At 31.3% G+C, this 13,628-nt stretch overlaps 6 protein-coding genes across 6 annotated transcripts; 3 read left to right on the top strand and 3 right to left on the bottom strand.

Moving 5' to 3' along the window:
* Window positions 1-335: 335 nt before the first annotated feature.
* Window positions 336-1,748, bottom strand: URA1 (dihydroorotate dehydrogenase; the record flags this gene model as incomplete). Its single annotated transcript, XM_020190800.1, has 1 exon — window positions 336-1,748. One exon carries the CDS (start codon window positions 1,746-1,748, stop codon window positions 336-338), a length of 1,413 nt encoding a protein of 470 aa, XP_020045528.1.
* Window positions 1,749-1,850: 102 nt separating this feature from the next.
* Window positions 1,851-3,673, bottom strand: ASCRUDRAFT_113814 (regucalcin). Its single transcript, XM_020188796.1, has one exon. It carries the CDS (start codon window positions 3,462-3,464, stop codon window positions 2,262-2,264), a length of 1,203 nt encoding a protein of 400 aa, XP_020045527.1. The 5' UTR covers window positions 3,465-3,673; the 3' UTR covers window positions 1,851-2,261.
* A 210-nt stretch (window positions 3,674-3,883) lies between these two features.
* Window positions 3,884-4,855, bottom strand: ASCRUDRAFT_71936 (uncharacterized protein; the record flags this gene model as incomplete). Its single annotated transcript, XM_020192009.1, has 2 exons — window positions 3,884-4,743; window positions 4,798-4,855. The coding sequence occupies 2 exons, from the start codon at window positions 4,853-4,855 to the stop codon at window positions 3,884-3,886; spliced, it is 918 nt and encodes a 305-aa protein (XP_020045526.1).
* Window positions 4,856-5,252: 397 nt separating this feature from the next.
* On the top strand, window positions 5,253-10,850 carry IQG1 (Iqg1p). Its single transcript, XM_020193808.1, has one exon. The coding sequence runs from the start codon at window positions 5,342-5,344 to the stop codon at window positions 10,748-10,750; it is 5,409 nt and encodes a 1,802-aa protein (XP_020045525.1). The 5' UTR covers window positions 5,253-5,341; the 3' UTR covers window positions 10,751-10,850.
* A 459-nt stretch (window positions 10,851-11,309) lies between these two features.
* Window positions 11,310-12,305, top strand: PFA3 (palmitoyltransferase PFA3; the record flags this gene model as incomplete). The annotated part of the gene is made up of 1 exon (XM_020195196.1): window positions 11,310-12,305. One exon carries the CDS (start codon window positions 11,310-11,312, stop codon window positions 12,303-12,305), a length of 996 nt encoding a protein of 331 aa, XP_020045524.1.
* A 416-nt stretch (window positions 12,306-12,721) lies between these two features.
* On the top strand, window positions 12,722-13,339 carry MDJ2 (Mdj2p; the record flags this gene model as incomplete). The annotated part of the gene is made up of 3 exons (XM_020192008.1): window positions 12,722-12,724; window positions 12,793-12,840; window positions 12,929-13,339. 3 exons carry the CDS (start codon window positions 12,722-12,724, stop codon window positions 13,337-13,339), a joined length of 462 nt encoding a protein of 153 aa, XP_020045523.1.
* Window positions 13,340-13,628: the final 289 nt, after the last annotated feature.

Below are 13,628 nucleotides of genomic sequence, written 5' to 3'. Positions count from 1 at the left end.
AATTAACAATTAACTTTTTCTATTTTTATTTTGTTTTTTTTTATTGCATAACATTATAATATACTACAACCAATTGATTAGCAAATTATTAATTTTTATTTAGATCGATTTCAAACATAAAAAATGCAATATTCATTAGAATTAAAACAAAAATTAAAATTATTGTAGACCAAAATTATGAATACAGAATATAAGCTTTGGGAAGTTTTCTATTGTTTGTTTGGGGAGGGCTTTGATTTGAGTTCTTCAGGGCTTTTTTTTTTTTTTTTGAGGTCAGCATCTATATAACTATCTGTAGATGTTTATTTGTATATAAAGATGGCCGATAATGAAGTTTATTTATCATCTTCACCAATGATATCCATCCAAGTTTTGCCTTCTTTTTTAAGTTCGTTGATAATTTCACTTTTTATTTTATATGGTAATCCTGGTCCTCTATATGCAAATGAAGTTAATACTTCAACAAATGATGCTCCAGCTTTAGCAAATTCAATGGCATCTTTACCACTGCTGATACCACCACAACCGACTAAAATTAAGCTTGGATCATCTTTTGTATATTTTCTCAAAGTTCTCAATGCCTTTAAAGACAATTCTTTAATTGGTTTACCAGATAAACCACCTTGTTCTTTTAATAATTTTACATCATCAGTTCTCATTGAGTTAATTGGTCTTTGAATGGTTGTATTGGAAACAATTATACCATCGATTTTGGACTCCTTTACGGATTCTGCAATTGATTTTATCTCCATTTCACTTAAATCTGGAGCTATTTTGACCAAGAGTGATGGTTTATGGTATTTATCGATTATGGTTCCAGATAAGTTATCTCTTTCTTTTTTAACAGCCTTTAATAGGTTGGTTAATTTTTCATTTGACTGTAGAGTTCTCAAGCCGGGAGTATTTGGAGAAGAAACATTGATAACTAATACATCTGAATATTCGCCAAATCTTTGAACACCTAGTGTATAATCTTCGATTTCATCGCCATTTTTATTCTTACCTAAATTTATGGCTAAGATTTTTTCATCTCTGAAAGCATTTGAATAAGGTGATTCTAAACTCAAATGGTAGTTTTTCTGGTAGTAGTATTTTTCCAATCTTAATCTAAGATTAGTTAGAACGCTCCAATGGCCATCGGAATTAAAACCATATCTATTGATAATGGCCTCATCTCTAGGTAATCTAAAGACTCTTGGAGTTGGATTTCCTGGTTGAGGTTCTGGAGTAATTGAGCCAATTTCGACATAACTGAAACCCAAGTCAAATAAGGGATCAATTGCTTCACCATTTTTGTCAAAACCAGCAGCCATACCAATTGGATTTGATAAAGTTCTACCTCCAAATATGTTTTTTACTTTTAGTAAATCGATATCGTTATCATCGACAATTCTGGGGCATAAACCATTTTTTAGAGCAAAGATACCAAATTTATGACCATTTTCTCCATCGGTTACCAATCTAATAACTGGGGAAGTGACATATTCTTGAAAGGATGATTTAGCATCGTAAAGATAGTAAGCCAAAGTTGAGGCTAGGGCCACTCCTCCAAGTATGACTAAGGAGTCAGGTAAAGCACTTGACTTGATGATATTTGGATTTGGATTTGAATTGGATTCCTTTTTAAAGAACGATTTGGCAAAGCATCTTTTTTGGTTTAATGATAGAAGATCATTTGCTGATTTTAGAGAGGAAGAAGTAAGATTTTTCCTGAAAAAGCCTGAGTTTTTGAAGAGTAATGAATTCATCGCAGAAGAGTAGAATTATTTACAAGATAAGAAACTAAATGACATAAATAGCAGTGAATTGGGGGCAGCTGAGGGATATCGATTCTGGTTCTTGAGTCGATTACTGGAATAAGTCGTTATTTGCTTTTCTTTTTATAGGTCAATTTTGAGATCCGTGTGGATGGATTCTGAAATTTATTTTGATCTGCATTGAAATGCTTTTGTGTGTTTTTTTGTTGTTTTTTTACTCAAAGGCAACAAAAGGTGTATTGAAGAAGAGAATGAATGGAAGAGAAAGAGAAGATGGGTTGTAAATTAGCAAGAGCTATTTAAGCAAAAGATAAACAGGAAAGAGGAAGAAAACAAAACAAAGCAAAACAAATCAAATCAAATCAAATCAAATCAAATCAAAACCAGCAAAATAAAGATTAAGATAAAATAAAGATAAAATAGAGTAAAAAAATAACAAAAAATATATATATAAATATATATATAAATATAAATAATAAGCTATCTTATTTTATTTGATTTCATTTAATAGGATTGATTTGGGTATTCATTGGGATCAACTGGACCTCCCCATATGAATTTTTTTTGGCCTTTGACTGAATCTTCCAATTTGATTCTGTAAAGAGCACCATCATAAGGATTTGGTTCAGGGTCATTAACAAAATCAAGATGAGGAACGACAGTTGTAATGTATAATTCATTACCATTTTTGCCACCTAAGATGGGGCAAGAGACGTTTGCAGTTTGGTCGTTGTGGTAGGTTTTTATCAACTTACCAAACTTATTGAATCTTGCGACCTCATTTGAACCCCAGATTGCAACAAATAGTTCGTCATCTTCAGAGATCCATATACCATCGGGAGCAACTAGTTTCCCTGGATAGTATTTACTTATATCGATAAAGAGAGATTTGTTTGAGATTTTGTTTGTTGCTTGATCATAGTCGTATTTGAATATTTTAAAGATTAGAGTATCAGTGTGAAAAAACTTGGTTAGATCCTTAGAAAAAGCCATTCCATTTGACATTGTAATATTATCAAAGACTTTTGTGGCCTTTAATGTCTTTGCATTGATGAAAAATAGGAAGTTGTTTGAATTTGCTATTGAAGGAATACCCCAGTCGATATCGATGGTTCCAACCCAGAAATTACCATTAGGATCGACGATACCATCGTTCATTCTTAGATATTTTGCCTCTTCTTTGGTCAATAATGGGATAACATTTTTGTAGGACTTGTCTTTGAAATTTATAATGCCCATGCTATGATTGCAGCAAGCCATTAGGATATCGTTATCGGCAGTTAAGGCTACAGAGCCTATCCTTTCTTCGACATTGAAGTGTTCGTGGGATTGAGCAATTTGGTCCAATTGATCTTGGGTGAATTCGTCAACTTCAGATGAGTTGGCTGGCAAAAAGAGCCTGTGGATTTCGCCAGTGAAACCATCGACCCAGATAAGAGAATTGTTGGCAGGATTGTAGTTGATGGATTCGCCCAAGGCTTGATCTTTGAAGTGGAAAAATAAGGAGGGAAATAGCTGTTGATCTATTTTTTTCAAGTAGAGAAAGCCTTTGTTTTGCTTTAGAACCTGGTCCTTTTTGAGGAGCTCCAAAAGATAAACAGCAAGCCTATCGATCACAAGATTGACACCCAACTTTGCTAGAAAAAGAGGATAGGTGACATACTTTCTGACAGCCTTCTGAAGTTTGGAAGCAGGTTTGAACTCCATGATTTGGTGTGTGGTTGTTGTGTACTTGATATATGCTTGATATATGCTTGATATATGCTTGATATATGCTTGATCTGAGATTGATCTGAAAGATAATTGCTTGGTGGGTCTGGAGGAAACAGACAAAAGGGTGTATATATACAAGATCTGAAACAGCACAGAGCTAACCTCCCAGCTTCAGCTGTGGAACTGGAAACCAGACAGTTGCAACCTTAATGAGCCTTTGAGACCATCCACTTCCGTACCAGGAGGCCATTTTCTTGCTGCTTCTGTGGGACTATTCTGTTACTGTTCTGCTGCTTCTGTCTTACAATCGCACCACTCGAGCTGTGTCTGCTTTGCCTCTGCCTTCTGTGTGCTTCGTCTCGGTGCTGGAGATGCCCCTCAAACATCCCTTCGAGCTTCTACAACTGTCTGCCCTAGAACTCCCAGCGTTGCACATCAGCTATATATTGTGCTCCCTTGATATCCTCGTTATCTGGAATATCTGTGAGTCCTTGGTTCTGTTTCCCAAACTCTGCTGCGTCGATACGACCCATGCTGTAGTTGGGGTCCACCTCGAGTCTGCTGGGCCAGTTGAAGTCGTCGATCTCGATTTCGTCTTCCTGGCCATCTGTGCCACTTGAAATGGCATATATCTTCAACTTTTCACAGTTCTCAATAATAGCTCTTTTGGATCCCACTTTCAAGTAGATCTCGCACTCTTTGGCATTGTGCAAACGAAGCTGGTGGCAGTCGACTATCAACTTCACCCTGCTGAGATTATGAATGAAAATAGGCCCCGACGAAACTAACCAGACTATTGAATCACAGCATGTCTCTAAATGAATAGATCCTGGTGGTGGTGATATCGTTGTTATTATGCTTTCCTTTATATTTTTTATCAACGCATGTCCCGATGGATAAGATAATCTAATATTTTTATGCTCAACTCTATCATAGAGTGGTTTTGCTAAAGATTCATTTCCAACGTCACTCCTGCCCTTACTCTTACTCTCCTTATCGTTTTCTGTTTTCGCACTCAATGACCCAATGTCTTTAGAAACCAACTTTCTCTTAAAGGTGAACCTGTTTTTGCTAACAACTACTCGCTGTGCCTCTGTCTTCTCCAATAATGCCACAATGTTCTCAGAATAATACTTTTGATCATACGCCGGCAAGTCTGCTATTTTCTCATATATCCCATCGCCCAACAATACAACCTGCTCTTTCAACCTCATTAAATCATTCTTGTTCTTACATTTACCTATCTTCTCTCGCAATTCTGTCCTGATAACCACTGTTAGTTGCATTCTCCTCCACTCTCAAAATACACCATTCACAGCATACTCACCATCTCTCTTTCTGTTGAATTCGTTGTACAACACGTTTGGGTCTGCCTTTGTTGACATCTTCCTTGTAGTTGTGATAGTCTCTAATCTAAAAACGATCCCCTAATTTCCATCCACATTTTCCTCTCTTAAAAATCGCTCTCTTTTCAAAACGGAAAATTCAAAATATAAACACTGATCCACCTCTTTCCTAATCGGGCCCTCTGTTTACTTTTTGTTTTCTCAGAACATTGCAATTTCATGATCGATCTCTTGCTGAAACAACTCAACCTCTGTTATCTTTACTAAACAAACATTGCAATTCGATTTTTTTGCTATTTTTTTGATCTCTTGCTTTCCAATATTTATTGTTTTTTTTTTTCATTTTTTTTTTTGGCCCTTTCTGTCTGAGATCACTTTTCCTTATTATATCCTCTCTTCAACACGATTAGTTATGGTTAATTAATTAAAATAAATTAATTAAAATAAAATAAAATAAAATAAAATAAAATAAAATACAAAAAAAAAAATAAATCGCATCCTTTACTTTCCATATCACTATTTACAATGTCCTCTCGACCACCATCTTTATCACCTACAAAACGAAACAAGTTTGCTTCAAACTATCTCGATTGCATAAATAATGAAAACCAGGAAAACACTTTTGAAAATCACTCCCCCAAATCAATAAATCCAAAATCAATAAATCCAAATGGCTCACTCTCAAATTCTCCTTTAAAACAACAAAACAGACCACCTTTGAAAACAATATCAAATTCGGATATTTCCTTTTCTATCATCAATTCAAGAAAAAAAGAAAAAAGACAAAGCATCTTGGATAACAACATAGAAGCATTAACCAATATGTTATTCTCGGATGATTCTAAAACACCCAATACTTCTAGCATCAACATCTTATCTGATTCAAATCCTTCAAAAATCAATTCAAGCCCTCTGAAATCGCCCTTAAAGTCGTCTTTAAAATCGCCATTAAAGTCATCCCTAAAACCATCATTAAAGTCATCTTTGAGAATCCAAATAAATCCAACTCAAAGTCCAACTAAATTCAATCACCTACAAAAATCAAACCAGCAAATCAAAAAATCAAAACCTACAAATTCAAAAAATTCAAAATTGGCTGCACTAGATTCTAATGTCGAAGTTATTGATCTTGATAATGTTGATGAAGTGGTTGGTTTAAAAGGAAGAAAAAGATTACAGAGACAAAACTCAAAGGACTCTAGATCTTTATTATCTACTTCATGGGTAGATAACTCTCGTGAATCCTTACAAGGTTATGAATATCTTTGTAGAATCGCTGAAGCTAAAATATGGATTGAACAATGTACTGGTGAATCTTTGCCTTCAGAATATGAGATTGCAAAGGATGCCTTAAGAGATGGTGTAATATTAGCTAAACTAACAAAAATTTTTGCTCCTCAGCTAGTCCCAAAAATCATTCCAAAATCAAAATTTAATAGATTATTATATCGTCACACTGAAAATATTAATTATTTTTTTGATTTTTTATCTGTCATTAATATGCCCGATTTATTTAGCTTTGAATTAACTGATCTTTATGAAGCTAAAAATATTCCAAAGGTCATCTTTTGTATTCATGCTCTAAGCTTTTTATTAAAAGATAAAGCTCCCAAAATGCAGAATTTAGTTGGTAAGTTAAATTTTACTGATGAAGAAATTAAAAATTCTCAAAAAATCTTGGATGACTTGAACATGCCTAATTTTCAATCTGTTAAAGAAGGAGGTGACAAAATTAATAACCTTAAACTAAAGTCTTCTGAAAGTATTCATGATTTTCATAAAATAAAAGAAGAAAACACATCTCCAGAAATTTCTGAAACTCTAGAAATTCCAGAAATTCTTAAAATCCCAGAAATCTCAAAAATTCCAGAAATCATACCAACTGATAGTATAAAAGAAAAACAATCCACTGTTAAAATTGAACCAGAAATTGAAATTGAAAATGCATTAATTAATGTTAAACTTGAACCCGAGATTGAATCAAAAGAAATAATTCCTTTTGAAATTAAAATACCACACGAAACACCAAAAAAATTAATTAAAAAAGAAGACAAATTTGATGAAGAGTTTGAAATCAGGGCTAATGAAACTTATAACGAATATTACAATGAAACAACCTACCTTTTACAGTTAAACGAGCCAACAGAAAATGAACTAGAATCATACATTAGATCAATCGTAAAAACTCAGGCTGTTTGTAGAGGTTCAATTGTTCGCTATCAATTATTTTTGCAAAAATTAATGCTTAATTCTTTTTCAAAAGAAATTATTTCGTTACAGTCCGCAATTAGAAGAATTATTTTTAAAAAATCAAACAATTACTCTCAAATTGTATTAAAAAGTGATTCATATCAAAACAATATCACAATTTTACAATCTATAATCAGAAAGAATCTTTTGAAAAAAAAAAATCATTCCATTTTTCTTGGATTGAATAAATCTGAGAAATCAGTCTTGTTATTGCAATCATTGATTCGTGGTAATCTGTCTAGAAAAATATATAATTCAAAAGAATTTGTATTGGCAAATACAACTCAAACTACTATATCAATCCAATCATTTGCTAGATCTTTTCTTATCAGAAAATGTATTAATACTCAAAAAAGTGCACTTGCATCTGAGATTGCAAGTATAAATTTTTTAAATGCCATCTTTAAGGGAAAAAAAACAAGAGCTGAAATCAATAGCAAATTATATGCTTTGAATAAAGCCTCTAAAGAAATTATTTACCTTCAAAGCTGTATTCGTTCAAAGTCTTCTCAGAAAAGATACTATGAAAGCAAGATTACTTTTGATTCCGAATTTTTAACAAAAATGACAATTTCTGCTCAATCAATTATAAGAAGAATATTGCTACAAGATCATTTAAACATTAATAAAAGAGAAATTTTAAAAGAAAAAAAGACAATTATTGAACTTCAATCCAAAATAAGAGCTAATAAACTCAGAAAAAATATAAGGAAAATAAAATTTTCTTTATTTAAAGCCATTCCTGAAATTACTGAGCTTCAAACAATTGGAAGAGGAGGATTTGTTCGTAATAATTTGGCGTATTTGCTAGATCACCTAGATGCTTCCGAAAACTTGTATAATAATTTTGCAGCAAATGTTAGAGGTTATTTAGTGAGAAGAAATATAAAATATATCAAAATTCAAATGTTTAAAACAAGAAGATCAACTGTTTTGGTTCAATCAGCTTTTAGAGGAGTTTTTTCTAGATTCCAGTTTGAACTAATATTTGATCAATTATACGAAAATGAAATAGGCATTGTTGCTGCTCAAGCCAGTATAAGAGGATATCTTGTCAGAAAACGCTATCGTGATATGATGAATTACTATAATCAACATATTAACGAAATTATGAAAATTCAAAGTTATATTAAGGGCAGATGTCAGGGCAACGCTTATAGGCTGTTAACATCAATGAAAAACCCTCCTCTAGCAGTGGTTAGAAAGTTTGCTCATCTTTTAAACGATACCAATAGTGATTTCGAAGAAGAAGTAAAATTGGAAAAATTAAAAGAAGAAATCAAAAAAAAATCCCGGGAAAATGAAAGAATTGAAATGAGCAACGAAAAATTGGATTCAAAGATTGCATTGTTACTCAAAAATAAAATAACATTGGATGAAATTTTGCATCATGGAAATAACTTAAAAGGCAAATCTTTAAACTCTGGTTCAATTACTTCAAAAACCTTCGGTGGAAGTATTAGCAGTAGAAATAGTCTCAGTTTGGATAAATCAACTTTAAAAGTAGACGTCAGTTCTTTGAACAAAGCTGCTAAACAAAGAATTGAAGCTTATCAAAGTTTATTTTATATACTACAAACACAACCTTGTTATTTGAGTAGACTTTTTTCATTTTTTGAAATTGAACAAAAATCTAAAATGAAGACAACTGAATCTTATATTCCAAAAATCTTCCAGTTTGATAAAGAAAACAAAACAAAAGAATTTGATCAACAATCGGGTGATACAAATGATAATTCAAGAGAAGAGTTTTTATTTGTTAAATTGATTTCAGATCTTATAGACAGTGAATTTTCTCATATAAATGACGTTATTGAATTTTTTCAATCTGAAAATAAAACATGGCAAAGGCTATTAATGAATTATAACAATACAATTCGTCAAAAAACTTTATTGAAAACTTTTTTTGGACCTTTAATTTCAAAAATATCCAAGGTCAATGGTTTATCTCTTGAAAGTGACCCTTTAATAATATACAGAGATTGTGTTAGAAAGGAAAAGGAAACTGGAAATTGTGATGATCCACTAAACATTTCAGTCGAAGATGCCATTCAAGAACCAAAGACTCGAAGTCAATTTGTTAAAAATTTGAAGAATTTAAGAGAAATTACTGGAAACATTCTTAGTATTATTGATGTCAATATTGATAGATTTCCAAAACATATTAAGGCATTGTGCTATAATACATATCAAATCATAAGTAAAAGATTTCCTCTTTTGAATGAAAAGGACAAAGTATCAGCAGTTGGCTTTATAATGATAGATAACTACATTAACCAAATTATTCAAAATCCCGAAAAATTCGAAGTTGAACTAGTGACATTTTCCTCAAATGAGTTATTGAAGTTGAAAAATAATTTGAATGAGGTTATTAGAGTAATGACTCAGTTGATTTTCATGGAGCCATTTTCGGATGACGATGTGTTTTTGCATCCATTAAATGATTTTATTATCAGTTCTTCAGAAAAGGTTTTTAGAATATTCAAAAAAATTATTAATATTGAAGATGTTGAAACATTATATGGAGTAACCGTCTATGATGATTTTACATCTCACTTAAGACCAACATTGGAAATTGATGTTGATGAAGTAATTTCTATGCAAACATTTTTGGATATAAATCTAGATATTTTGGCACCTAGCAAAGATGATCCTATAAGAACACATATTGAAAATATTAGTAAATTATCATTATCTTCAAAGGATTTAAAAAAGTTAATTACATCTAGAACTTTTAAACTAAATTTGAACCCCTCAACAAGAAACTGGAGTAACAATGAAGTTAAAACTAATACATTATTTGTTCAAGTGAAAAGATGTATTATTTATTTAATGATTGTGCAAAACAACGTTTCTGACCTAATGAACCTACTTTTATCCAAAATTGAACCAAAATACGAAATAAAATTCAAGGAATTGATCCAAGAAGAAATAAAAGATCACGGAAACAGCAATTCATATAGCACATTGAGCCAAAGTTCATTAGGGCAAGATTTGACGACCATGACATATCATAGTTTAAAATGCATGACATTGGAAAAAGTATTAGAACTAGAAGAAATGAAAGAAATCACTAGAAAAGATAAGTTTCAAAGATTGTTAAATGTCATTGCAATTGACATTAAAACGAAACATGGACAAAGATTAAAGAGACAAAAAGAAATAGTGATTGCTGAAAGAACCTTGAAAGGATTATATGAAAAAGAAAAATATCTAAAAAATTTATCTCAAACTTTTGCTGCCTATATTGAAAAGGCCATGTCAACATTGCAAAAAAAACCATCATTTAATAAAAGAATTATACCATTTACCAAGAATTTTTTCTTCCAACGAGAATTGAGAAAACAAGGAAGAATAACCAAATTTGGATCATATAAAATCAGCTCCAAAAGATTGTTTGAAGAAGGAATATTGAAAAGCATCAAAAACGACATTAAATTAACTTTTATCATTAGCTGCGATAAAGTTGGAATTTTCAACATTGAAGCATTAAGCAACCTCTTACCATTATCTTCTCCTGTGGCGGAAATTACATTAGACGAATTATTGCAACATCAATATGAAAACGAGGAAAACATTTCCATGTTCGATGGTGTTGTTTTATTTGATACCAACATGTTTTTAACATTTATTTTTAAAAAATTTTATGATAATAATCATAAGCATAGAACATTATTTTTGTAACCTTATTATTTTACCTTCGTTTTGAACTTACAGTTCATGATTTTTAATTTTGATTTCTTATACTCTTTGTTGTTGAATTTTCATACCATTTATAGTCGTTTTTAATACCCTTTACCTGTTTTATTTAGTTTTATAGATCATTTAATATCTTTTCTTTCTCTAAATCTCCAAAATCAGCAAGCTCCGACCAAATCGGAGCTCCAATTTTGAACCTAATATAATTTTATGCACGTGATTCCGGTGTTTTATTGATGTTTTGCCGGATTCAGAACTTGTTAATCGATCTGAGGACGAGCAACTGATTGTGAGAATTTTAATGAAGTAGATTTTGCTGCTATCAGAAAAGCTAAGCAAGTGGATATACAATCGTGTTGGCAAAATGAGGGTGTGCTTGCAAGTTGAAAAGTTCTGCATTGCTTTTTCAAGTCTTTTTCCCAAAGTGTTTTGCAATTCTTTAATAATATGGGCGACTTACACTGTTAGTTATCAGATTCCTTTCACTTTTTTTTCTGGATTTCTTCGTTATTTGATATCTTTTATGGGCCTGTTTTTTGGATCTATGTGTGTGCTATGCTATTATTTGGTTGTTAGTGTTGGTCCTGGGTCACCCTTGGATTTTCCTGAGTTGAAAATTCGTTATAATTCAACAGCTTCTGAAAATATCTATGATCCGTTATCACAAGCTCCAGATTTGGCGCTTACAGACCTCACAGACGAATCAATAAGTCATGGTCTAGAGAATGGAACTATTGTTCAACCTCCAAAATATTTGGTGTTGCATACATTTACTGTGAAAAATTCTGGGAATTTCAGATTTTGCAACCGTTGTAAGATTTGGAAACCTGATAGATGTCATCATTGTTCAACATGTCAAAAATGCATATTAAAAATGGACCATCATTGTCCTTGGTTTGCATCATGCATTGGTTTCAAAAATTCCAAATATTTTATACAATTATTATCGTATATTGTATTGTTGACTTTTTATTGTTTTATTGTTTGTGGGTATATTTTATTTGATTTCTTTTTTAAAGAAAACTATAAAAGCAAATATTTCAATTTAAATCAATTGTTTTTGATGATAATAAGTTTGATTTTTTGCATATCGGTGTTTGTGTTTGATCTTTTTACAATTTACCAGTGTTCAAAAAACCAAACAACAATTGAATCATTTGAATCAGAAAGATACAGGATTAATTTGAATAAGGTTAATGATAAGAATTATAAATATTCAAACCAACCAAGTTCTAAAAAGTTTGGAAATATATTTGATTTAGAATCCAAAAGTAGGAATATTAAACAAGTTATGGGAAATAGTTGGATTGAATGGGTTTTTCCAATAAAAAACAAGTCTATTCATAATAATACATTTTTAGACAATGGTTTAAATTTTCCGGTGAACATTAAGATATATGATCAATTATTGGAAAATGCAAGATTACAAAATGCATTGGCCAACCAGTTAGTAAATTTAAGATCAATGTATCATAGTCCAGATATTAGTAGTGAGAATGTTGAGACTCAAGGACTATTGAGTTCTGGTGAAATAGTATAAGTTTGAATTTCGTGCTGTTGATTTATTTATTGGGTTTAATTTTGTGATGTGGTTTAATTTCTTTTTCTTGTTTTTTTTCTAATTCTTTTTTTTCTTGGTTTCTTTTCTTTTAATTCTCCCTTTTTTTAATACTTTTCATGGTAAAAACTCAGCATTTAAGATCCTGTGCAGTCGTTTTGTTAAAGGTCTTATAATTATATATTATATAGTGATATTAAGTATTTCCTTATTTATAATTATTAGTCCGAAAGTGGGATTGACCTTTGAAACTTTCTTTCGAACTTTAAAAATTATAAATCGGCATTTATAGTTTTATTATTTGGTTCACAATATCGATGTATTTAGTTTCTTTCTAAATTAACTTCAATTTAGCAATCTCTGGATTTCTTTGTGATAAATATTCAAATATTTAAATAATGGTATGTGAAGACAGATACAAACTAGTTATATTCTTTTTTTTGCAGGTTTTTAAACTAACTGTTAGAAGGTGGTGCCACTAGTTATAGGTGTAGTGATAACTTGTGCTGCTATCACTGTATGTAAGATTGTTTCTTCTCATTTTAAGCAACTTTGGTTTTGCCTGATGCATTTATTAACCATTACAATAATATGGGTTTGTATAGGGCAAAGCAACAATAAGAGCAATGGAAAGATATGCCAAATTGACTCCAATAGATATAGCAAGACTTAATAACATAAAACTAGTGTTTGATGATCCTAAAAAACAGAAAAATTCCTTTGCTGATCGAAGTGATATGTTTAAAGATGTGAAAATAGATCTGGATCTACTAAAAAGGTTCAAAAATCCTCCTTATTCTGGTGGGTTTGATTCAAGAATGACAGAAAATGAAGCATTGTTGATATTGGATATCTCAAGGTCAGAAATTCTTTCATTGGATAAGAATATGCTAAAGGCCAAACATCGAAAGTGCATTATAAAAAACCATCCGGATAGAGGTGGTAGTCCATATTTAGCAACAAAAATAAATCAAGCTAAAGATTTATTGGAAAAGAGTTATTTCATGAATAAGTGAGATTTTCTTGTATATATTTGTTCTCATAAGTTCAATATCTGAATCGGTTATTTCAACAGCTAAAAATGTCTTGCGGGCTCAAAAAATCTAAAATTTCAAGTTGCTTTTATTTATATTCTACTTTAAATGCTTTTGCTTCTGTTCCTGTCTATATTCATTGCAACCAATTTATATTTCTACTCGTCCTTTAATACCATCTAGCATTAAAGTTTTGTTAAGCTTAGGTAAGCGAGAAAAATAATTTTGTAATTCCTATGAAGTAGTCCAGCCAACAGAAACTGGTTGCAAT

The sequence above is a fragment of the Ascoidea rubescens genome (genome assembly GCF_001661345.1).
Source record: "Ascoidea rubescens DSM 1968 unplaced genomic scaffold ASCRUscaffold_13, whole genome shotgun sequence".
Lineage (NCBI taxonomy): Eukaryota > Fungi > Ascomycota > Saccharomycetes > Ascoideales > Ascoideaceae > Ascoidea > Ascoidea rubescens.
This window is presented reverse-complemented; position numbering and strand designations above follow the sequence as displayed.